The 25,687-nt window shown below is 33.8% G+C and overlaps 2 protein-coding genes and 1 pseudogene across 2 annotated transcripts; 1 reads left to right on the forward strand and 2 right to left on the reverse strand.

Annotated features, from left to right (window-relative positions):
* Positions 1 to 11,667: 11,667 nt before the first annotated feature.
* LOC128225112 (uncharacterized) lies at positions 11,668 to 12,630 on the reverse strand. Its single transcript, XM_052935147.1, has one exon. The coding sequence runs from the start codon at positions 12,628 to 12,630 to the stop codon at positions 11,668 to 11,670; it is 963 nt and encodes a 320-aa protein (XP_052791107.1).
* A 3,835-nt stretch (positions 12,631 to 16,465) lies between these two features.
* LOC128225122 (uncharacterized) lies at positions 16,466 to 20,741 on the reverse strand. The gene is made up of 2 exons (XM_052935158.1): positions 20,588 to 20,741; positions 16,466 to 18,285 (listed from the first exon to the last, which is right to left on the reverse strand). The coding sequence occupies exon 2, from the start codon at positions 17,564 to 17,566 to the stop codon at positions 16,466 to 16,468; it is 1,101 nt and encodes a 366-aa protein (XP_052791118.1). The 5' UTR covers positions 17,567 to 18,285; positions 20,588 to 20,741.
* Positions 20,742 to 21,465: 724 nt separating this feature from the next.
* On the forward strand, positions 21,466 to 25,453 carry LOC128225131 (UPF0415 protein C7orf25 homolog; annotated as a pseudogene).
* The last annotated feature ends 234 nt before the right edge of the window (positions 25,454 to 25,687 follow it).

Here is a 25,687-nt window from a genome sequence, read left to right on the forward strand (position 1 = left end):
TGTACTGTGTGCTGTTATCAGAACGCGCAAAACACACAGTTATAACATAAATGAGAAATAAGCTTATCAGAATATGTCCTTCTTAAAAAGATAATTATCATTTAAAACTCGTATGATGTGCCTTCTCATATACTGTATTTCTTTATATAATAATTAATAGCTTTAGAAATTTAAAACATGAGACGTTAAATGCTTCATAATTTCCTGCAGGCATATAATATTCCTTTTTATATCGGCTATACAATTACAAGTGTCTGGGAACGTTTGAAAGTCTAGGTAAAAAAAACACCTTCAGGAGATATGTTTTAGGGTGACTGTTGTTCCCGACAATCCGTTGTTTTTATATAATAATACTTTGTGACATGTTGGGAGCATAATTCATATCTCATAAACCGTTCATTCAATTCAAACAATTTGTCGGAGTCATCAGGTAATTGAGTTACGGAAGCTCTTAAACATCCTTCATTCAAAATATGGCCGTTGATTAAGTTAGGAAGCTCGGTTCACGGTTGTCAGCAAGTTGGCATTTTGATAGTATCACAAAAACATTTCATTCAAATGACTTTATACTTCGCACAAGTGTTGAGGGCCATTTGGAAATTCAAAGAAAGAAATTCGTTTAACTATTAAAAGTATTAAGCAATCATGAATTAAGGATAACTCACTTTATAAGACCTTGTCACATCTACTTGAACTTCCAATAGAGGTCAGTTTCTGCGTCTATTAAGTGAGTGACAATACGAAGGCACATGCCAACAGGGAGCTTTTTCCGAGTTTGCCAACAAACAACAAAATGTGACAACAAAATTGAACATGACAACAGGGGTCAGTTTCTGCGTTTTTAAATAAGTAACAACAAAAAGATACTCGGTCACAGGGGTCAGTTACTGCGTTTGTAAATACCTTACGGCAAGAAGAAACATGACACAGAGATGAGTTTGTGCGTTTGTTAGTGACAACGAGAAAACACGTGATAACAGTGGTCAGTGTCTGCGCTTGTAGATAAGTGATCTCAAGAAGGACCTTAGCAACAATGATGAGTTTCTTCGTTAGTAAATAAATTGCGACATAAAGGAACATGACAACAGGCGTCATATTCTTCATTTGTAAATAAGTGACGGCAATAAGAAACATATGGCAACAGAGGTCCGTTTCTACGTTTTATCTTAGTGACTACAAAAAGGAATGACCAGGGTCAGTTTCTGCATTTGTAAACAATAAACAAGAAGAGAGAAACATAGCAACAGAGATAAGATTCTTTAAAGAGTAACAACAAGATAACTGAATAAATAAAGGACACACCATGCTCTAACTTACTCATGTCGAAAGAATGACAAAACCAAAGCGATACATTTCATTTTTGACACATCTTCCATCGTATTGTTTTGGAAGTGGAATAATTGAATTTAAAATAAGCACGTTAAGGCAATTCGATTTGTGATTTTCTGAAAACATCATTGAATTCGACTTCATAATTGTACTTGTCTTTTTGTTTTGTTTTTAGTTTTACATTCAAAATATTAATAAGGCCAGTAATTGCTTTGAATAACGGCAGCATGGTCGATACCGCCGTATTATATCCTAGGACAATGATATCCTTACACGACTAAATGTTATATTCGACCCGTATATTATCAAAGCAAGGGAACACTGCCTCGAGACTGTCGCGAACTCCGCGAATATGTTATTAAAACATTTATATATTGGTATAATTGAAAGTTCGTTTGGAATATCATAATTAATAATTATTACATTGATTTTTGGTAACTAAAAATAACGTATAATGTTTGTTTTGCTTCGTTGTATCTTTCCATCATGAGTTAATCTTTGTGTTAACTTTATATGTTTTCACCGTTGAGAATTCACATAACGGCTCTCACCGGAGCCATTGCTCCGTTAGCAAGTACTTCCATGCTACCCGCAATCCTCGTGCATTTCATATGTAGTTGGCGGAAATAATTAGTATAAAATCGGTGCGCAAGTTGTACCACAGAGATCATTTTTACTGGACTTATTGGACTTTCATTTATCAGTTTATATTGGATTTAAAAGGTGTTTAAAATATTTACTTGGACTTTTACGAACAATTGAATTTAATACAGAAAAATACCTTGGATAATGTGTATAATTTTGTGTACTAATAAAACAGGGGAAATTAAAGTTAGAACAAATTTAAAATGTGTTTTGTAATCTCTCAACTCCGGTGTGGCAGGTTCGGGGCCTTATAAAGTGAAACTTCGCCACATTGATTGGTGCCGGAACCTGGGAATTAAAAATTAATTTACTTAATTAACAAGCACAATACCTTTTGATATGCGAGGTATTCTAAACAGTGAACACTAAAATAAAATGTGTTTAAAAGTGAAGGTTGAAAAACAAAGTGCTTTATAAACAAAGTACAAAAACAGGTTTGCTATATGTGTATAGTAAACGAAGCAATGCGGGCTGAAGGGTACATGGATTAACAACAAACCACGTTAGTTCTGTTCGTGTATGTTTTGTGCTCAACAAAATAAAAAAAGACGAAACAGTGAGTGTTTGATGTAAACGGAAGGTTACTTATTGATTAAAGTTCAAACAACAACAATAAACATGGCGAACTTATCAAATTTAAAAGCAGTGCGCACAAGGTATCGTAATACCATTGATGTTAAAATAAAAAGTGCTATATAATTATTAAAAGGTGACTTACAAGAACAAAGCGTGAATGAAAGTGTTGCAAAGGTGAACAAATGTTGTGAATCATTAAAACTTTATATTTAAAAGTTAGAAAAGCATAGAGAAAAAATGTGTGAGCATATCGGTGACAGTGACTTGGAATACTGTGAACAAATTGTTGACGAGGATTTAGCTTTAATTTGTGAGGCTGAGGACTATTGCATAGAACTGAAACATTTAAAGGATACGTTACAAGTGCAATTAAACAAGAGCGTACACCAAGTGTTACTAATGTAACTCAGCAAGACCAAGTGTTACCTCTTCAAGAGCAAATGCAAAATTTTATGATTAACCAAATGCGAATACAACATGTAAACAAAACATGCTTAAAATTGATTAAAATTGTTTGTCTTATTTCACAAAACAATTCTAATTCTTACCTAGGTAAAAATATTCGGTTCCATCGACCTGCACATATTTTTTCATTTTAGTTTTTACAATAAATGCAAGGCAACAATTTGTTCATTTTCTATGCTCTAAAAGTTTTAAACGTGTTCTTTAAACATGCATTAAGGTATAGACATGTAATAGATGTAATAGATGTAAGGAACGTGTTGCTTTGAAATGCAATCTAGTGGTATATCCGAGAGGCGCATTCTACTTTGAAGAAAACAACAAAAGATAACTGAAAGTTAAGAAAAGCAACTGTTTCACCTGAATATTTCAGTATGATCTCAAGTTTTAATCGCTAAACATCGCATTCACTACAAAGAAGACCACACAACCAACAAGTAGATAATCAATCCAGATCTTTTTGCGCAATCTTAAGAGTAAACAGCAAAAGGTAGAATGATTAAATGTAGTTTTTGTCTGTGCTATAGCTTTTCTATTAGATATATTAAATAATGTAATTGTGAATAAGACATTTTTATGTTATCATTTATTTATTTCTTTGCCTTACGGGACATGGTCATGACATGGTATGTCTTTAAGTGAAGGATACTGGGCTTGATATCCCGGTAGCTGTCATTGTTTCTATTGTCATCACAATTTTGTCCTGACCTATGTTGGCGTTACATTCTAACTTTCAAAATAATTGCACCGGCTAGGCATCCGTGTTATTGGTCTAGAAGTGTAGATGAAGAATATACCAAGAAATTAAAGGAGTTCAGTTATGTGACGATGAAAGTGATTCAAGCAGTGCAACAAGATGCATCGTAAGAGGGTTGATTAACAGTAAACAACTTAAACAAGGGTATTTTTCAGAACTTTGAAAATTCATGGGCAAATTCCACATTGCATATGGTTGTGCTAGGTTATTGATGTGTGAACTCAGTTTGTGTCGAGAACCATGGTCATTTTCATTCATTTAGGGAAAAAAGTTATTCCCTTGAAGTAATGCATGAAGCAGTAGACGGAAAAAGTGCCAACATTGTTGACTTGATTGGGAAACATTCGGACAGAACAATTTAATATGCCCCAACCAAAGATGCTCAATCAACTTTTTCGTTGACAGAAACAATCTTAGGATGTTTGTGATAATAGATAACAATCGCTTTTCGAAATAACAGGCTGCCAAACTTGGAATAAATTCGGCGATGGAAACTATATCAACAGAAACATTAGCCTCTGTGAAGCAACAAAAATGTCAAGGAAATCAGGCAGGAATGGTTATTCAGATGGCTGAAATTACGCTAATGCGAAAGCGTACATCGATATCAAGACATTAAACCATATCGATTTCAGTAAAGATCTGACATCTACAGAGGCTATGTTCCCATGCAAAAAACCAAGCCTTAAAATATTCAAAATGTCAATTCCAACACGTTCTTTCATCAGAATAGCATTATTCTTTTAAAGGGATTTTAAAAGAACCGACGAGATCGATTGATGTCCTTCGATGACTGTATGTCCTGCTTGGTTTGCCATCCTTTTCATTTTATCCTGTTATTTACTCGGGGAAAGAAATAAGTTACATTTTATGTCACATTCTAAGCACGACGTCAGAGTAGGCATTGAGTATATTTTACTCGATTGCCCGAACGTTTCACCGTTTGTTTGGTGTATGGCAGTTCTAGTTAAATATCTTCTGCTTACGTGCAGTATTTGAGTTCTTACGAAGTATATATAAATTTAAAATCATAAACTTCCTCGAATTGAATGACCTACGCATTCGTTTATATCGTTATATATGATGCCATTAATCTTAAATTTCCGTATTTATATTCCGCGAGTGTTTGCTTTTATTTTACCGCACGTGTACCACAGGCATCTGGATCATTGTTTTGTCACTTAAATGTTGTTTAAACCATTTTGGGTACATACAATGAGATAAACAACACATCTGAAGATATTTAGTGTCTTTCATATACAAAAAAGAAACAAGGTATGTAACTCAAACTTACTCGATTTCACGGTAGAGTCCAGTTCTATGCAAATTTCTCAAACAACATAAAAACAATCCATTTGTAAGTAAGTGACATGGAAAGAAGAGTCAATTACCTTTAAAATGGTGTGTGATATGTTGGTATATCTATAATGTCTTTAGACAAACAAGCATAATTCAATGTCCAATTCTCGTGTTTTTCTTTAGTCGGAAAGAGTACAGCAAATTCAAATCTTCAATTTTCCCCGTGTAAACAGTACTAATGACAGTCCATTTGAAGTTATTTTATGTTTCAGTGTACAGATAAATTAATTCCATTTCTTAATATCACCATAAGACTAACACCACCTTCATTTTATGTCATTCATGGATCTTTATTGCCAATGAAATCTTCTATGAGTCATACTGTTTAAACTAATGGTAGTCAGATGGATACTTTTTAACACCAAATTAGAGTTACACGATGTGTGTGGGGTTGATGATTTTGGAGATTGTGTTCTTTGATTTTTATGCAAGTATGCACATGGTGAAGCACCTGGTATTGTTTTAAATCTGCGGGTTCTAAAGACCATTTCGTTTCATATTTTCTCAGGAGATAGGTATCATGAATGGTTTTGTATCGCGTCATGTGCAATCTGTTCTTTTATCAGCTTAGTATATTTCTGTTGTTTCTCGTTATCAGCCTATAAGCGTTTTGTCCTCGATACATAGTAAACGACAGTCTTCAATGGCACGATATACCTGCGTAAAAAGGGAACTCATTGAAGATTCGTGAACATGTTAACCTTAAGTAATATATTTACAGGAAATGTTATGATTCTATTTATTACGGATAAACAGTTATTCTATTTATTCGGATTTATTACCAACACCTATGCAGTTCTAAACAAGATGAAATAAGTACAATTGTTTTTCATTCGACATTTGTTTCCGTAGTTCTGCTTGTAGGAAAGTTTAGAACACAAATAAATTCGGATAACCTTATAATGTATGTTATATCACGATTTCCTGTCAAAGACATCGTTATTACACAACTGTAATAAACAGTTCACAGTCTAGAAAAACAATGTCCACGCGTACACATAATATGTTTACGAACATATTTTTGAACATAGTCGATGTACAATACATTAATATAAGTAACTGAATATAATACAAATACAGTAATCGATTTAGCACCAGTAAAGATACATTTAAGTTTGAAGTAGTTAATGTTGACACTATTTTCCGATTTTGATAATGCAGAACATTAGGTATATAAATAATTTTATGTTTTCAAGTATTGCTTTATTAAATCATTGTACCAAAAAGTTCGACGACCACTGAAGATCAATCGATAACTACTCCATGAACTTTTCGCGGTTTTTCTTGATATGTCTTTTATTCGGTTGTCGTTGGTTGGCAACAGTTAACTGTTCGATGGCTGATAGTCAACCATTCAGCTACAGTCTATCATTTGTGTAATGTAGACTTTATATTCTTATTCCATTATCAACACATCCAGCATCCAAAGAATAGTTTAATAGTGTATGTTGTGATATACCTCAGAAACTTCAGTATAATTTAGACAAAACACACTTAAAAATGGTTCATGTAACTTTATAACTATTTGATAGAAATGTGTTTTACTGAACATTGGTTTTATAATATTTAAGTTGTTGTTTCCCCTACATATTATTATTTTTAAAGGAATACATAGTGTAGTATAGACTTATGACTATTTGTTCACTTAAACTGTACTATTTTAAAGTCTTGGGTTTCGTAAACATATTTTCCAAACTGCGATTTTCAGTGAAGAATATTAAATTAAAATTGGATCAAATTTAATTGTCTTATAAGAGTACTTTCAAAGCTCGGCCTTTAAGTAAGACTTAGAGATAAATATATGATGGATTGACAATATTCTTGCTGATAATCTTTTTCTAACAGTGGTATAATTAGCTGTGTTATTGTTAAGGATAAGTACGTGTGTTGCAAACATGTTCGTAAAAAATACGGCTAGGGTCAATAATAAACATTCTCATCACCATTATGCCATAAGGCATGAGTATTTTGACTGCGTTCAAAGATGCATCTATGCATATTATCGCAACGTGGTTAGGGGTCAAAAATATACCTCAACATTTTCATCATCATTTTGCCATCCGACAGGAATATTGGACTTTAATCAAAGAAGCCTCTGTTCATGTTAACACAATTTTTAAACAACATCTGTTGTACTTGTCTAGAGAAAAAATCTTTAACAAAATACGCAAATGCATCTTGTCAAGGACTAGATAATTAACACTGTAATTATTGCTTTTAAATTACAGTTGTTTAGAGTTTAAAAGACAGTTACCTGATCTATCAATGTTGCCTTTCGAAATAAGAAATTGTTTGTCTCTTTTAATTAGAAAAACCATTAATAACAACATTTAACTAGTTTTAAATATGTGTCTATGGCAGATGTTCAGGATAGTTAGTTCGTGATTACAACATTACAAGGTTCGAAACAACTGTTCCCGCTATATGAGTTTTATCATAGTCTATGCGCGTGCTTACAAATATTCATTTTTTAAAATGAACAGCGATGCTATTAAAGGTGATAATAACTTTAACAAAGTTCTGAACACACTGGCCATTTTGCAATCTTTTTATTGTCAAATTGCTTTTGGAAAACCTTTTTGCTTCTTGGTGCAAAAATCTTTTACATTTCAAAAACGGTGCGAAACGAAAACATCAATTTGGTGTGGCCTTAATGTTGGATGTGAAACAAAATACCACTAATAAAAATGTTACATTGTTGGTTCGTTCCTCATTTAGCGACCAGAATGAGCTATTATTTTCACTAGGGAAACTATTTTCACGATCTACATCTAGATCGATATCATTTTCATAAACACCATGATTCTTCTTCTCTCATCTCTGCAAGTGCATATAACAAACTATTAAACCGTTTCTGTAATAAGAGCTTAGAAAGAAAAAAAATATTAACTATAAAACCAATAATGGATTGTTCAGATATCCTATTTTGGGTACAATTCCTGTCCAGACATCATTGGTAAATTAGGAACGCTCTTTTATGAAAACTTTAATTTGAAAACTGTAAAAACTTTGATGAATTAATGCATATTTCAGCGTTTATTTCAAGAGATCAACATTTTTATTGAGATACAGTAGTTTAAATGAAATATACCATTTCTAGACGCCAATAAACTAGAGGCTTATAGAGCATGTCACTACATTACTATGGGATTCCGTAGTAAACTCCTCTAGGGAATCCATGAAGAAAATCTAATGCTTTTTCCCAGCTCTATATTGGTACGTCATGTGTCTGTCTATATTTAAGAACCTCTCTGTCATCTTGTTCTAGTAACATATCTTCTGCTTAGATACTGTATTCCAAGCTCAAATATTTTATAACATTCTACTGCTGCAATATGCTATATGTATATTTTGTAACTTGAAAACATCGTTTTTATACATTCTATACATATATATTTCTGGCTTGACTCCATCACATACCCATGCGTGATTTTAACAAAACTCTGAAGCTAAAGAGGGAATTTGATCGGATATCCGCTGAAGGAGTAATGCTGTACCCAAAATGGCGCGACACCTACGATCAATGACATCTACAGTGTACAGAAGTTAGTTATAACCCTTTATAAAGCTACAGCAGTCTGTAACTCCTCTTGTTAACGTAAGAACCGACCGATCGCTTTTTCGAATTGATATTTCTGAGGCGACCCGAAACAAATCTTGGAATCGTAAGGTTTTGTAGTTAGTCTAGGCAACGTGTAATTAATGTGGCATGTAAAACTTTCAATTTAATTTGAGAAATAAGTGAAATGTTGGCTGAAATTATAGATCCCACGATGTGTTTGTCGTACACATTGAATATTTAACTGAAACTATTGATATCACGATATGTTGTTGTACATACGATGATAATACGACCCCATTTAGTGACTTTTAAATGGTCTACTTTTGAATTTCCCTTGACTGGGCTTGTCTGTAATTTTTTTATTGTTTATTCATTTCAAAACTACGGTTAAACAGATCACTCCATTCGCATAAACAATACAATTCTTTGGACGGCTATACTGTATACGTGACATATAGTGCGTGTATTGTTGCCATTAATTGTATTGTAGATGTAAGTTTTTCCCTCTTAACTGCAGCGATGTTGGCAAAGCTAAGTCCTTTCATGATCTTTAGGATATTTGACAAATAACTGTTTAAGTAATTGCAGGTTTTATTTATTCTTTAAGAACCATTTATCGACGACAATCACACACAATTATTTGAACAGATAAAGCAAATTACAAAAGTATGTAAAATGATTACTAAAAGCCAAGTATTGTTTTATTGTAGTGTTATTCTTGTTATTTATGTACTTCCATATTATAATTTTATTCGTCGGAATCTCTGGGTTTAAATGGTTAACTTCTGTCTGGAAATGATGCAGTTACTTATAAAGTAATTGTACTTAAACCATTCCGTTATACTTTTTCGCCGTCTCTGAATCTTCCATGGGAATATTATAGGGAACATTGTTTGCGCCTGGATTTGCGTTGTATTTTATCCTATTAATGATACTCAATCCCACTTAGATCTCTGTTGCCTTTCCGTTATTTGAGACCATACATGATTTGAGATGAATATTTCACATAAGGCCAATCAATAAAAGTATTTTTCCGGTTGAGTCTTATATTTACGATACGATATTTTAGAAGTGATACTATCTTCAAAGGAAGTTAAGCAATATTCCTACGCACTATTTAGACGCTTTGTAATATTGCACTGTGCCATTGGTTTATATATATTCCTAGCTTGTCTGTTTCTTAAAGACAAAGATATTGTCATAGCCTTGGCGTCGTCGGCGCCCTCAAACACTGAAAGCAAGATTTCAATGATACCATGTTCACATTTTGGAATAGATGATATGCACATGTTCAGCAATTTCTATGACTATGGTTATAACAATTATTAAGTTTTTCTTGTTTCGGTTGAACAAAACAATAGAGGACGAGCATTGGCTATCGCTCCACTGTGCTCTTGTTTCAGTATAAAATCCTTTATAAGCTTCTTTTTGAAGGAGTTTTTATAAGATGAGAAATAACATGTACGATATACGAGTTTAATGATAAATAACTGGTCTAAGTTGTTCTGGCCTTGAACATTTTAAAATATGCTAATTACGTCCGATTATATTGTAATATAAAGAAAAACTCTGTTCTACAATTATTTAATGTACCGCGTTCTTTATAGTAGGAATGCCTTTTCATTTGATACCATAGTATATATGATGACACCAGGCATCATAAAATATTCCTTACAGTAAATATAACTATCATGAATAAACTACCTTAAGTAGAGACTTAAATCAGACAAGTGAGTTTTACCAAAAATGTCTACCTCGAGTTCCTGGGATTTGAAAACAAACATGAAGGAAGTGATAGGAAAGCATTTATTTCAACAAGACAGTCATAATATATTAGTAATGTACGCTTTCATGAGTAATAAATGCCCACATATGCATATAATAAATGCAATCAATGGAAATAAGTCAGTTATAGGAATATAAGCTGCAAAAAAGGTAATACTAACTTATCGACCGACCTTTAAATGTTCATATGATATTATATGTAAGGTCATGGTATTTATGATATCGAGTTTTTATTGTTTAAATGCCAGCAGTAAGTGCCATTCAATTTGACTTGTTTTCTTTCGTTATCAACATTTAAGAGATTGAACATTCGTTGACATAATTGCAATACAATGAAAAACTTAGTTCTGGTAAATCATAACTGAATAAATTGCCATAAGCAGTTTCCACCTCATTAATAAGACGGTTTAACGTACATGTATTAGCATTTCACGAGTTTTGGTAAATTGGTAGAGAGGTTTGAAAACACAACACCTACGTGTACTTTTACGTATAGTTACACGTACGCTTTACATTAACAGTCTAGTTTTTTAAGTCGTTTGCGAAATAACTCTTTATACTTTAACGTAAAGGGTATCAGGGTCGCTGATAAGCAAAATAAATACCGTGCTGTCACAAATATCTCTCTAAACATGACTTACATATAATTTAAACAACTAGTCCAAAGTGTTGCAATGAGAAACAAATTGACGCGTTTAAGTAGTATATGTTAGAAACCTATACTAGTTGTCAGTTTCGATTTTTAGTTAGTAGTCTTAATTTGATTCGTTAATACGAATCAGAATATTTCATATTTTACATGAATTCAAATATAAGCCTATTGACAATTGAGGGCATGTGATCGAGAACTAAAATGTACAAAGAAGAGCATTGCTTTTTTGCTGGATCATTTTAAAATCTACTGTAAATGACTACAATAATACATACCCATACTATGCATTAATATTACTAGTAAGGTTATCAATCGATACGTGTTCAAGCAATGTTAATTATGGTTTCGTCTACATCATTTAAATCGTTTTGCCAGTTTGATGTTGAAACTCCCCCAGAGGCACCATACTTACTCAAAGTAAATGTCAGATATGAGCGTACGTTTTACATTCGTATTTTGTGTAGTTGCCTTAACAGAAATATTATGTTTTGAAGACATTTTTGATGATGAAATGTTTGGAATTTCGTCCATAAGTGTCAACTACTCAACATTGTGTGAGCTAACATCTTGTTTAGGCAATGAAACATCTCTCCGTGTAAGTGAATAGTCATTCAACGACAAAGAACGAGTTATTTGTGTGTTTGTCATACACGTATAATCTATGGGCGAAATATTTGCATCCAGTTTTAAGTCTTGTCTCGTAAACGGCGATCTTTTCGGATATGCTTCAAAAGGTGAGCATGACTCTTGAGAAAAACAGCCTCTACAATAGCCTTGTATGGAGTGTACGCAGGACTTTCGAATAACATGATGTGGGTTTGAGCCTTGAATACGTCCCAGTGAATGCCTGTGTTGACTGTTTTCTTTGCTGTGGAGATGCATATGACCGCTACATAGACCGTTGTGTACCAATGTCTCAGGAAGCCTACTACTAGATGTCCGCATTGAAGCATCTAGCGGAACTTCATATAATGCTTCATCATCAAACTGGTACATGAAGTCATAATCATTACCATGTATAGTGGACTGATCATCATGATACATTGAAGTCATCGTGTCGTATCTAGTTGAGCTTTTCGACTTCTTACCTCCGTTTCGAGAAGAGAACTTGCACCTTGACAATAAGACGATAAGGACAATAACTGACAGAGCCAGCAGAGCCCCTATGCTGCTTCCCACTGAAATAGGTAACTGCCAATTCGTTGTTGATGCCTCCGTGCATTGTCGATAATCCATCTTGTTGGATCCGAACACAACCAGGCATACTTTATAGTACGTGTCTGCTACCAAGTTTCCTACTTTAAAATCACGTGCATTTGCGTGAAGCAATGGTCCGTATTGTAGATAATCACTTGCAACCTTTTGATAATGCACTTGAAATTGCCGGACTAGTGGTATATGTGCCTCTCTAAGTTTCCAACCCACTTGAATTGACGAGGCTGTAGATGACATAACATCGAATGTTTCTACGAAGCCATCTTCGAACAATGTTGAAGTTTCCATGCTTGATACTATTTGAACATTTGCAGCGGCTGATAGTTCTCAACTCGTCATCGACTGTTCGTTCTCTTGAGCTTTTAAAACGTTTTTACAAACGCTCTTTTGTATAAACAAAGAGTGCACGGTATATTATCCTTCTTGTGAGAATATCAGCAGTACTTTCTCCGCCTTTTTTGATCGAACCGTGATATAAAAACTCATTCAAATTTAATAAGTTCAAATGTTCTTTTTTACACACACACACGCGCGCACACACACGTATATGATACAGTGCCGATACATATGACAAGCAAAAGACAACTTTCGAAATATTTATTTCTGATGAAGCCGCTAGTTTCCTACGCAATGAATACTTACAACTTATGTTTCGAAGATATACTACTTAAATACGTCAATATGTTTCCCATGGAAACGACTTGGATCTGTCCATCCGCAAATTGCATTGTTAGCACAGAATTAACAGTTTGGAATACGTGCTAATAGTGCAGATGCAATCATATAGTTGTGTTGATACCTTGTACAATTGTTACTTCGGAGACAGACACGACTCATATTACATCGAAGGTTTTCCGATTTCTTACATAAATCACCGTGATTGGTTGACCTCATCTGAAAGAACAGCTATGCTTAATTTCTTTCCTATATTTATATTCGTTAGGAGAGTTCATGTCATTAAAATTAACGACATAGAACAATATATCATCGTTTTTCCAAAATAATATGAGTTGTTGGCCAAGGTATCCTTGGGGTTTCTCATTTGATTGGAGTGTTTGACCTTTTTCAAATATATTAAGCAAATTTAATGCAAACTCTTTCGGAAATATGATAGAAGTAATCGTGTCATTGTGAATTTCTTTTGTGAGGTATTTCTCATTACTTATCCACATTTACGTGATTATTTCTCTACTATGCTTTGCAGGGAAAGACAAATGCTGTTTAGCGCCATCATTCATACACCCGTCTGTCTGTAAGACTTATGTGTCCAATTCGTATCTCATTAACCCCTTGAAGGATTTTCATCAAACTCTAATCCAAAGTTCATAATTTCGAGATCGCGTTCAGAACACACATCGCATTTCCATACACATTTTTCTGAAGGGTTTTCATTAAACTAAGATACCATCTTACCACAATCCACACTCATGCGATCCTACAAATTATTTTCATGAAACGTGGGTGAAATATTCACTAATCGTGACAACATGCAGAACCTACATTCCAGGCACGTCGGTCAAGGTCACAGTTAAATAGTCAAATGTTCTTGTCTCTTTTCATATTTTGTATCCACTCTGTGCATCTTAAATTTATGTAAAAAACGACAGAAACAAGCTCATTTGCAAAAAAGTTTAAACATAAACCCCGTTTAGAATTTAAGGGTAAACGCCAAAGACATAAAAACATAAACAAAATTTCAAAAACAAGAAACATAGAACAACAGTACAAAGTTTACTAGGACAATTGATGCAGTTTTGGTCGACATAAAACATGATCAGCATGATTACTGTGTCAATGGCGCAATTTGTACATTGTTTAGCTCGTTTGAAGAAAAGAGTCCAGATATTGTCAGAGCCTTGGCGTCGTCGGCGTGCAAAAACAATGACCTTGGCTATGAAGCCAACACTGAATGGAAGATTCAAACGTAAATGTGTACACATCCTGGAACATAGCCTTGACGTCGTCGGCATGCAATAACGATAATCTTGATCATAACTCTGGAAGATTCGAATGAAACTTGGTACACATCAAAGTATAAAGCCGTGGTGGCGTTGTCGTCTACGTGGAAAAACTTTACCCTTGGTCATAACTTACAAGCCTGTCAAGATATCAAAATTAATCCTTGTGCAGATGTTGCCCAGGGATAAAACACAGAGCTACAGTAATACCAACATCTCAGGCTTTAATGAGTTAACAGTTTAGCCAATTATTCGCCTGAAAAACAACATACAAATAACAATTGCTTTATCCGTCCCAATGAATTTCTATGTTGACTGCGATTGCTCCGCGGCGCGTTCATTAAAGTATTGTATTCATAATAAGTTTGAAGAAAGTATGAAGTTGATGGAGTTTACTTTTCTTGAATGTATCATCAACAAGATGAATTGATCTTGTTCTATTTTAAAATATGCTATTTACTTCCTATAATGTAACTGTATACATTGCAATGGCGTTATTTAAGGAATCTGGTGCCACCAGGCATAATAAAATAAACATTATAGTAAAAAAAGACCCGGATGAATGGACTATATCGAGTACTTATTAGGAATAAGTTGAATCAGATAGATGACATTGTATTTTTGGAACATACTTTTTCTATGTTACCTGGGTTAGAAAACAAAACATGAATTAATAAAAAGAATGCATTTATTCAACAAAACATTAATAATAAGTAAGTAATGTTCTGAAAAAAGTCAGTGTAACTACTTGTTTCAAAGCTGCAAAAGAGGTACACAAATGTTTTCCAACATTAAAATACTTTATTAATAATCGACGCTATTCTATGGTTTGATGGAAATGTATGGGTTTATAGATGTTAGTATTAAAAAGGCTGTCGTGATCATTTTTAGACCAAGAAATATAAAGGTTATGATTTATTATCAAACTTATTTCTGTGCAATGTTTTATTAGCAAACTGAATGAGTATAAACATTCGTTGGCTTTTATATTATATGCAGTATATGCTTGTTTTGTATATGATCATATGTAAGACTTTGCACTTTACCGTACCTACACCATATGAATGTTTGGTATATGATCATATGTAAGACTTTGCACTTTACCGTACCTACACCATATGCATGTTTGTTATATGATCATATGTAAGACTTTGCACTTTACCGTACCTACACTATATGCATATTTGTTATATGATCATATGTAAGACTTTGCACTTTACCGTACCTACACTAAATGCATGTTTGTTATATGATCATATGTAAGACTTTGCACTTTACCGTACCTACACTATATGCATGTTTGTTATATGATCATATGTAAGACTTTGCACTTTACCGTACCTACACTATATGCATGTTTGTTATATGATCATATGTAAGACTTTGCACTTTACCGTACATACACTATATGCATGTTTGTTATATGGTCATATGTAAGACTTTGCACTTTACCGTACCTACACTATATGCATGTTTGTTATATGATCATATGCTAGACTTTGCAATTAAACGCACCTGTCTATACATTGAGATCTTCCTTATCTATTGGCATCTGCACGTACTTTTGAGCAGTATAACATTAAAATGAGATCCTTATAACGAATAATTTAACGTGTAAAAGATTTCTCATTTGGTAAAAAATATTTCAAATATTTAGGTTTCTTACACTATTCATTGAGAACTACTCTTTTTCATCGTATTTACAAATGTTATTTGTGTTTTGACCATTTGAAGTGCATTTCTGAGTTAAGTAATGACAAAAATCTTTACTTGTAGTTATTGTAACGATTTGTGGTATAACTCGATATAACGGAATGAATTTAGGAAATAAAATAGCATTTTTACCAAAATATTTTTATCTGGTTTCATACAATATCAAAGATACAATTGTTTGCATTTGTGTTTTTTTTCTTTTTTTTTAACTGGTGTTTATCACGTATAATGCGTACATCATAGCCCATGGATTGCTATTTCATACTATTTAATTGCATCAATATTACACTCTGTGCTCATCGAGCAAAACACTATCGGGTAATTCAATCATTCGATTCGTTGACGTCATTTCTATCGTCTTGCCTGTAGCATTTGATGTCGGACCCCACCCGAGGCACCGTACTTACTCATATCTGCATCATCAAAGTCAATATCAGTGATGAGCAAACGCTTTACAGCTCTGCTTGGTGTAGTTGCTGATACCTCAGCAGACATGTTGGACTTTGAAGATGTTTTCGATGAAAAAACTTCTGGAATCTCGTCGATGAATGTAAAAGCCTGAGCGGGTGGTGAGCCAACCTTTTGTTCTGGCATGCAGGTAATATCTGACCGTGTTGTTGGATATTCTTTAAGCGACATTGAACGTGTGAAAGGTGTATTGGGCGTATGCTTATATCCTGTGGGGGAGATATTTTGTCTTGTTTTGAGTCCTGTCTCATTAACGGCGGTATTTTCGGATCTTTCGCTAACGGTGAACATGGCTGATTAAAAAAGCAAACACTACCATTAGCTTGTATAGAGTATGCCCGAAATTGTCGCGTATGATGATGGGGCTGTGAGCAATTTATCCGTCCCAATGAATTTCTATGTTGACTGTTTGCCTGGCCGTGAGGATGTACATGGCAACGGCATTGGCCGTTTTGTATCGCTGATTTGTCAGGATTCACAGTCCGCATTGACCGTGTATGATCATGAAGAGGAACTTCATAGAATGCTTCGTCGTCAAATTCGGACACAAAGTCGTCGTCATTGCCGTGTGTAACAGTTTCACTGCACTCAAACTGCTGGTCATCACGGTACATCGATGGAATTGTGTCGTATCTGGTTGAGCTTTTCGATTTCTTTCCTCTGTATCGAAGAGGAACTTTGCACCTTGACAACAAGACGATAAGTACAATAACTGAAAGGGCCAACATAGCCCCTATGCTGCTTCCCACTGAAACAGGTAGTTGCCAGTTTGTTGTTGAGGCATCCGTACATTCTCGATAATCTGTTGTATTGCTTCTGTACACAACGAGACAAATTTTATAGTATGTGTCTGCTACTAAATGTTCTACTTCATATTCACGTTCATTTGCGTGAAGCAATGGTCCGTATTGAATATATTGGCTTGCAACCTTTTGATAATGCACCTGAAATTGCCGCACTAGAGGTATATTTGCCGCTTTTAATTTCCAACCCACTTGAATTGACGAGCCTGAGGATGATAAAACATCAAATGTGTCGACGAAACTGTCTTCGAACAAAGTTGAAGTTTCCATATTTAATATCATTTGTCAGTTTGAAGTGGTGAAATATCAAACCAGATTGAAATCTCTGAAAGCGTCTCAATTATTCATCGACTGTTCACCTGATCTATTATCACATTCTACGGGTTTAATGACAGGATCGTTTAGTTTTTTTAATTTGTAGATAATAAATTGACGAAGAATGCACCTATAACTCTCCTTCCTGTTAGAATATACGTACTAATTATTCCGCTGTATTTGGTTCACCCATATTACTAATACTATATTAAATTTAATCATATCGGGTGTTTTCGTTTTTACACACCAACACACGAAACTGCTAATAATTGTGCTAAGCAAAGAACAGCCGCGACTTCATCTTCCTACGCTGTCGTTTATTAAATGAGATCCTTTAATCAAGAAATTGGAATATTTGAAACATAAATCTGATGAAGCCGCTTGTCGTCTTTGTGTACTGACAATTACTATCTATTTCTAAAGGACTTAAATGACTTCAGTTTTTCCACGGTAACGCATTTGATTTATATCTTACCCTCAAAGTTATTCTTATTATCAACGTTGTTTTTACATGTTTCACCGTGGTCGGACAGTATTTGCTAAATGACCACAGGGGGAGAAATGGCCATGCTTTATTCCTTTTATACAGCTGTATGTGTCACTTCCCGTTGTTAAGAGAACCCAGGTCATCTATAATTCACTACATAGAAGATATCTTCGAATCTTTCAAATTCTATTGGGGTTATCTGAAATAAAAGAACAACATAAAAATATTGATTAAGAAATAAGATTTTGTATTTTATGCTTCCTCCTCGTAGCACGTGTTTTATATGTGCACAATGTTTATTAAACATAGAACACTAATGTTCTGTAAATGTAATATTTTTGATTATATACCCATCATAAAACCACATACATATCGCAACATTCGTTAGTCAGTATTCCACTCCAGTGCAATACGTGCGTATTCAACTCTTGTGAGGTCACGTCATAACAAGTATCGTTGCGCGATGTTAAAATGACGTCATAAAACAAAATAGTGCGTCGTAAAATTTTCATTTACTATAAAAACATGTGGATTTTAATTGATCTAACCAGTTATGTATATAATAAAAGGGTTATTAGTACTGGGTTTTGATCCGGAATGTCGTCTTCGACTCTCGTGGATTTTTGCAGTTTTGATTTTAATCGGCTTGCGCCTCGTGAAATCCGAATCTGCAAAACCCCACTCGAGTCGAATACAACCTCCCGGATCAAAACGCAATACTAATAACCCCATTATATTGTTATAATAATGGTTTTATATTACTGTATCTATATCAATAATGACAATGATAATTAGGTTAAAATGATAATAAATGTCCTTATAAACATAATGTGTCCTCGCATTCTTTATCATATTCATGAACTAAAAGAAAACGGATGTGTTTTTTTATTTGATCAGGAATTAGATTTTTTAGATATAAAGTATTATAAACCATAGAAACCTTTTTACTTTCCAGACAAAATTTGAAAGTTTTTTTTTCAAAGTTCTTTGTGTTTTACTTTCTTTTATATATACCCAATGCAAATTCGGTATGATCAATACACAGGTCGTGGTTTTGTCTGCTACAACAAAAGAATATTATTCATTTCGTTTTTTATGTGGTTAAAAACAACTTATGCTCTATATTTACTACGTTATTGAGTAACACTTTGTAAATGATTTGGCAGATTGACTGTTAAATTGTGGCTGTTTGACTCTGCTGTTCTTCAACAGCTTATCTGTTCAATTTTGATAACTGAAAAACAGATGCACGATACAAATCGGTATAAGATACCTCAACTCCTTTAAACAGTGCTAATTGTACCGCCATCTTGTCTGCCTTTTTATTGGTAACTGGATGGTATGGATTGAATTATTATTAATGAGGATAATGTAACAAATACTTTTTCTTCAATTTATTTTACGGCTAAAACTAAGGCTCGCATAATCCATGCTTATCTGCATTTCTGTTCCAATATTATCCAACGAAATATTAATATATGCTCGCAAAATGCGTATTATCATCCCCATCCTAGCCAAAAATAAAAGTCGAAATTTGAACCTTATGTAGTTTTATGTACATTGAAACCGCTTAACGTTGACAACCGTTTTGCCAATTAAATTACTTTTCTGTAAAATGGATAGAAAGCTACTTTAAATTATTCATATCCAGATTTTAGACTCTGGACTAGTGGACGTGTTTGATTCTTTGTTTCATGCAGGCGTGCTGATAACCACCTGAACCTGGAATTAAATAATAAGTATTGCATATTTTAATGCACATTCTATAAGGCTCCTTTTGTCATTTCCAGACAATTTATGCCTTGCATCGTATATTCTATATCAAGTTGTGAATTAAGCTAATCTTGACTCTTGAATTGTTTTGAATCAATAAGTATTACATGTATAAGACAGTTGTATCAAACAAGTAAACAACATTAGGTTGTAAAACTTATTGACAGTCGATCTGATATGATCAGTTGATACATGCTATTGTTTACATAAATAACACGGTGTTTTGACATTTGGATTATTTTTTGTGTTGCGTTATTTGCCTGCTAAAACAATAAATTTGGTTGAATTCGAATATACTTTAAATTTGATAAATGTCAAAAATTCAACCAAGAAAAAGTAACTGAAATTCACTTACATGCGGACAATAAATTTCCACAGGTTATGATATATATTATAATTTACCCGAGTTTTATAGCGCTCCTTTCTTATATACAATAAACGTTTAAAAGCGCTGAAAAGCACATCATATTGCAGCGTAATTGCTTTGCCTGATGGTATCGTGATTTTATTTGCAAACATTTTATCACACGTATCACATTAATTGTTTTTTTTAATATGTTTTTTCATTGATAAAATTTGTTTCTGTTTTATGTTGAAAAATAAAAATAATGCAGCTTACTTAACATTGTATTTATGTTCAGTTGATATGTTACTCTTTAAATAAATGAAAAACCCACAATGTTAACAATACACAACGAAATGGCTACACAAAAATCCTAAGTACTCACAATTAAATATCCACTTTCTGGAAGAGAAATGACGAAATGTATACACTTTAAACGGCATGCATTTTTCTATTTACCTCTCACGACACAATATTTCACATATCGATTGCATTCATTTCGCTATAAACCTTTCAGTCATTAATTATTATCTTCCTCATCGTTCCTAGATACTCCAGTTAATGTTTCACAACTTACACGATAAACGCCGTATATTGAATGCTCGTGATTCTATGAAAATCTATTTCTAGTAAGGCTGTAATAACAGCGCAACCACGGTGGGAAAGCTCTGCCGCACGTCACAAGCCAGTATCGATCTTAGTGGAAGCCGCTAAGAATATTCTTCGTCATTAATTTATTAAAAGAAGCAACACTGGAATAATTCTGTAATATCGATGGAAACATATGTTAATCTTTATAACATGTGGTAGCAAATGCACATCATTGATCTTGCAGCCTTATTTGTTTTTTAACGACGATAGCTTGTTTGTCTTTATAAATAAGAGTATTCACTGTATTAAAAAAGCTGCAGTGTCGTTAAGTCTATGCCATTTTTTTGTCCAGCAGCTTGGCAAACTGCTGTAGTGTATTTTTGCTAATGACAGTATGTGTCTGAATAGTTACAAAAGAAGCAATCAATCACCCATCTCTAAAGCTGAAGTATAAACCAATACGTTGGTTTTTTCGGCTCACCGGATTACAAAATTTAACTAGTGCTACCCCAGTGGAATTGCTGTTCTGTAAGTGTCTTTTTGTCTCCAATGCGCGGAAAAAGACTCGGCAGTTTCGAAATAAACCATTTCAGAAACTTCATTATAAACCTCTCCTTCTTTGTTATTCCTTCTGCTTGTATACTAAATGCAACTGGCGTTACTTAAATTGCAATGTCTTTCCAAAGTAATATTGTCTCTTTACAGCTCGGCAAAATACGCGGAGGTTTCGAGATCACCAATCTTAGAAGCAGCAACATAAACCACTATGTCGGGGGGTAATTCATACGGCACGCCTACTACCCCTAGAAACACAAATCCTACATGCACTCACATGTCCTGGTCGCACGGAACCTCTCCACGTCGACGTGGTCAATTGCGAGGGGAACGTTTGGGTGAAGGTGGTGGCACAAAAGGCTCAAGCATTGCACCTCATATTTAACGGTATGAAAAGTTAATAATGACATTATTACCTTTATTCAATGAAAAAACTTAACTAACATGACGTCAACTCTTGGTTCACGGCCTGTAGAAAACACGTTTCAATCTATGTCAGTTAAAACACATTGCGTAACATCTTTATGACTGAGTAGGGCTATCTTTTTCCGATCTTGTTAATCATAAAGATTGTACACGTTACGTGACTTCTATCCATATTTATAGTACGAAAAAGTTGGTTATTTTAAAATTTAGTAAAATAGCATGTAGGACTTCATATCAAATATTAGAACGATAAACGTTAATGTTGAAACGTTATACTAGTAATGGTATGGCACATACTAGTAATGGTATGGCATATACTGTTTTCTGTCAATCAAATTTAATCTAAACATCATTGTATATATATATATCAAAGAATTCTCTATTATTATTTTTGGACATATTTTCAGTTGAAAGAAATAATAGAAAACACAATGTGTAAATTCAAATAAAAAAAAGTTGTTTAGTATCTCGTTTATTTTCTTAAAACCGCCTTTTTGTGTATTTATTTATTAGTATTCTGTTTTGTGTGTTCGGTGGTTAACAGTTATCCATTCATATTACTAGAAATTGAGATATACAAGATAGAAGAATATTATTGATGGAACGGCATTTTATCTGGTAAGCTAATGGATTGATAGGATATCCGTCAAATCAGTTCTGCAAAGAGATCAAGTGATATAATGTTCGTTTTTGTTAGGGAATATAGATTCAGGCAGAAATATCGTGACTGAAATAACATTATTGTATTTGCAAAATGTCTCATTTATTTAATCACAGATTTTTAAGTTTAAGTTGCAGATGATTGATAATACAAAATTCTGAATTTATTCGTATTTAATAGGACAGAGCCAATTCGGAGAAAAAGACATCGTCAGTCAGGCGGCGGACTACTTCGTGTTCAACAGTCCATCCCGTCAACTTTGTTGAACCAAAGGTATTGTTCGCGTTATATGGAGGCGTTACACGCATTATTGGTGAAAAATTACACCGGCTAGGTGTCAGTGCTGGCTGTAGGTCAAGTGGTCGATGTAGATGAAGACATTAAAAATAAATTAACTGGTTTGCAGTTATGTAACACAGATAGCGATGACAGTGATTCCAGCAGTACAGATGAAGTATCGTTTAAGCGTAGGTTTACAGAAGACCCGCAAAGCAAAGATATTTTTAAGGATTATGAAGTCAGTTCCACATTTCCAAATTTGAGCTTCGATGCGAAAGTGTAAAATCAGGATTTGAGAAGGATTATAATATCAATTATTTTATGGAAAAATTTGATCCCAAAAGACTAAGCCATGAATCAATTGACGAAAACATTGCACAAAATACTGACCGCTGCGCAAGCTGGTTTACTGAATCAGACAAAACAATAGATTCTTTAAAAACAAATAATGCTCAATCAACTCCATGCACTGAAATGAAACAATCAAAAAATATCAAATCAGATGTGTTATTTCATCACAATACGTCTACTAACATGGTTACACATGAAAACCATTTCCAGTCGAACTCTGATTTGCAAAATGAACTTCCGGAAAAGAGCGATTTCATAATAGCAAAATGGACTTTTGGCGGAGTGTCAATGCTCAATTTCATCGAGGACGAGTTATTAATCAATCCATTAGTAAATTATTCTCCTATGGTATCTGTATTGCAGCAGAGCAAAATAAACACAGTTGACAGAATTGCACGAGTGAATTTAGATGTGACAGCCCTCATAACTTTGGTGTCTGTGGTGGCCCACGGAGGCTGTTACTTCCGGTGTAAAGAGAAAATTCTCTCTGAGCAAGCTTCAGAGGAAAGAGAAAGTCCAGTGTTGCGCAAATTGACATCATTTTTATATCGTATGTTACAATGTAATGATATAAATACATCATATATGCTAATTATTGGGACACTTTCCTCTTTGCAGCAAAAACAATCTCGTTTAGATTAATTTAATTGTCCTTTTGACAGTTTTTAGCTAATAATATACTAGAGCTATACTACTCTCTCTAGCTTCTTTGTGAAGGTTGAGCATGTAACCACATTTCAGTCCATGTCCCATTAAATACTACATTAATGACAATGAAAAATTAGGCAGGTGTTTCCAACTTTCCATTCTACTTAATTAATGCAGTTAGATTACTTTTTAATGTATATAATGCATAGTATATAAATGATGGTCCTTTTTTCGCCATAGAAAGTTTGGTTAATGTTTTACACGTAAGCATGCATAAGTAAATATCTCAGCAACGACTTAAGACATGTTCCAAAAACAATGTGTTTCCAAACTAAACTTAACTTAGTAAAGCTTCCTGTATCTTGTTAAGAAACAACCACTTGCATGTTTTTCATTGAAACTTCATACGAAGGCTCTCATTAATCAAACCTATTTAAGAAATTAATTAAGATCATTCATATTGTATATAAATTAAATTCGACCCTTTATTTTTTTGAAATCGAATTTCTGGTTAATGTTTTCTATGTAAGCCCATTCTAGTCAACAACTTTCTAAGCTTGCATTTATTGCAAAGTTTGCCACTCTATCATTTGATTAAGACATTCGTGTTGTTGTTTACTTGTAACATATTCCATGAAACCGAATCTGCGTTTTCATTAAAGTACAGACGCTTCTAGTGTTTCGAAATGCAATTATCAAAAGGTGCTTATTTGAAATTTATGAAACTTCAAATGATTAATTATATCCCAAAATCGTTTAATGTGCACACTTATTTGTCTCATCTGAAATAAATCTCCACTGATTACAAATTGTGCGATAATGATTAATTAAACCATATGAAATATTCTGCTTTCCTAATAGGTAAGAATTTGAAAAATGAGGCGTAAAATGTTTTATAATTTTCTTCCAGAATATGATATTCCTGTTAATTGTTAATTACAAGAAAGCAGTTATTTGAGTGTCAAACAGCAGTGGATATCTTTACAAGTATTCTGGAAACGCTTGGAGGTCCAGGTGAAAAGAGACGTGCAGAGGATCTGTTGTCAAGGGTGAACGTTGTTCCTAACAACCCGTCGTTTACAGCCGACGTTATGCCGAATACTGGGAAAATAAAAGACCGGTCGAAGGTAAAGGTTGTTTTAAATTATTTTAATAATAATAATGAGAAGAACATACGTTGGTTTTTATATATGATTTTGGTTTTGATGTTGAAAGTAAATGTAATTAATGTATGAATAATGCATTTTAAACCTAGTTGGTGGACATGTAGTTGCTTGTTTTCAGGTAATATTTGGAACTGGTGATAGTTTGAAGGCTGTAACAGTAACCGCGAACTCCGGATTTGTACGAGCTGCTCACCATCAGGTAAAGGAAAAAGGTCAAGGCTAAAACTTTTTTAACATGGCTATCGCAATTCATTTTTTTTATTAAGAACTGAAAGATGCATCCACTAACACCAATTTAGAAAATGACACCAATTTACAAAAATGACAACAGAGGCCAGTTTCTGATAACATTAATAATTAATAAAAAGATGGAACTACGTTATATTTGATCGTCTGTTTTTATTACGTATTAGGCGGAGTGATTTTATATTTTCCAACTATTTAATTACAGTAACAATCTTTCATGATGATATATTTATATTTGCAGGGAGTTTTGTTCTCAGTTTTCCTGCACGCATCAAGGACCCTTACCGAGGAAAAGGAGAAAACGGCTGAATCAATTCCCCGAGGATGATTACAGTTGCTCACTGTGCATTTTACTGCTCTAAAAACGTCAAACGGGAAAATCCCAAATTCAATTGTATTGATTCCTCAATTATAAGATCATGTTGTTATTATAAAGGGTGGAAGGATGAGTTGTTTTGACATTAGCATTCATTTTTCTTCGAACAAATAGACAATATCAATAACGCATTTAAACAATACTAATAACACTATTTCTCATTGAAATTATTTAGAAACACATTAA

The sequence above is a fragment of the Mya arenaria genome, chromosome 1, assembly GCF_026914265.1.
Source record: "Mya arenaria isolate MELC-2E11 chromosome 1, ASM2691426v1".
In the NCBI taxonomy this organism is placed as follows: Eukaryota; Metazoa; Mollusca; class Bivalvia; order Myida; family Myidae; genus Mya; species Mya arenaria.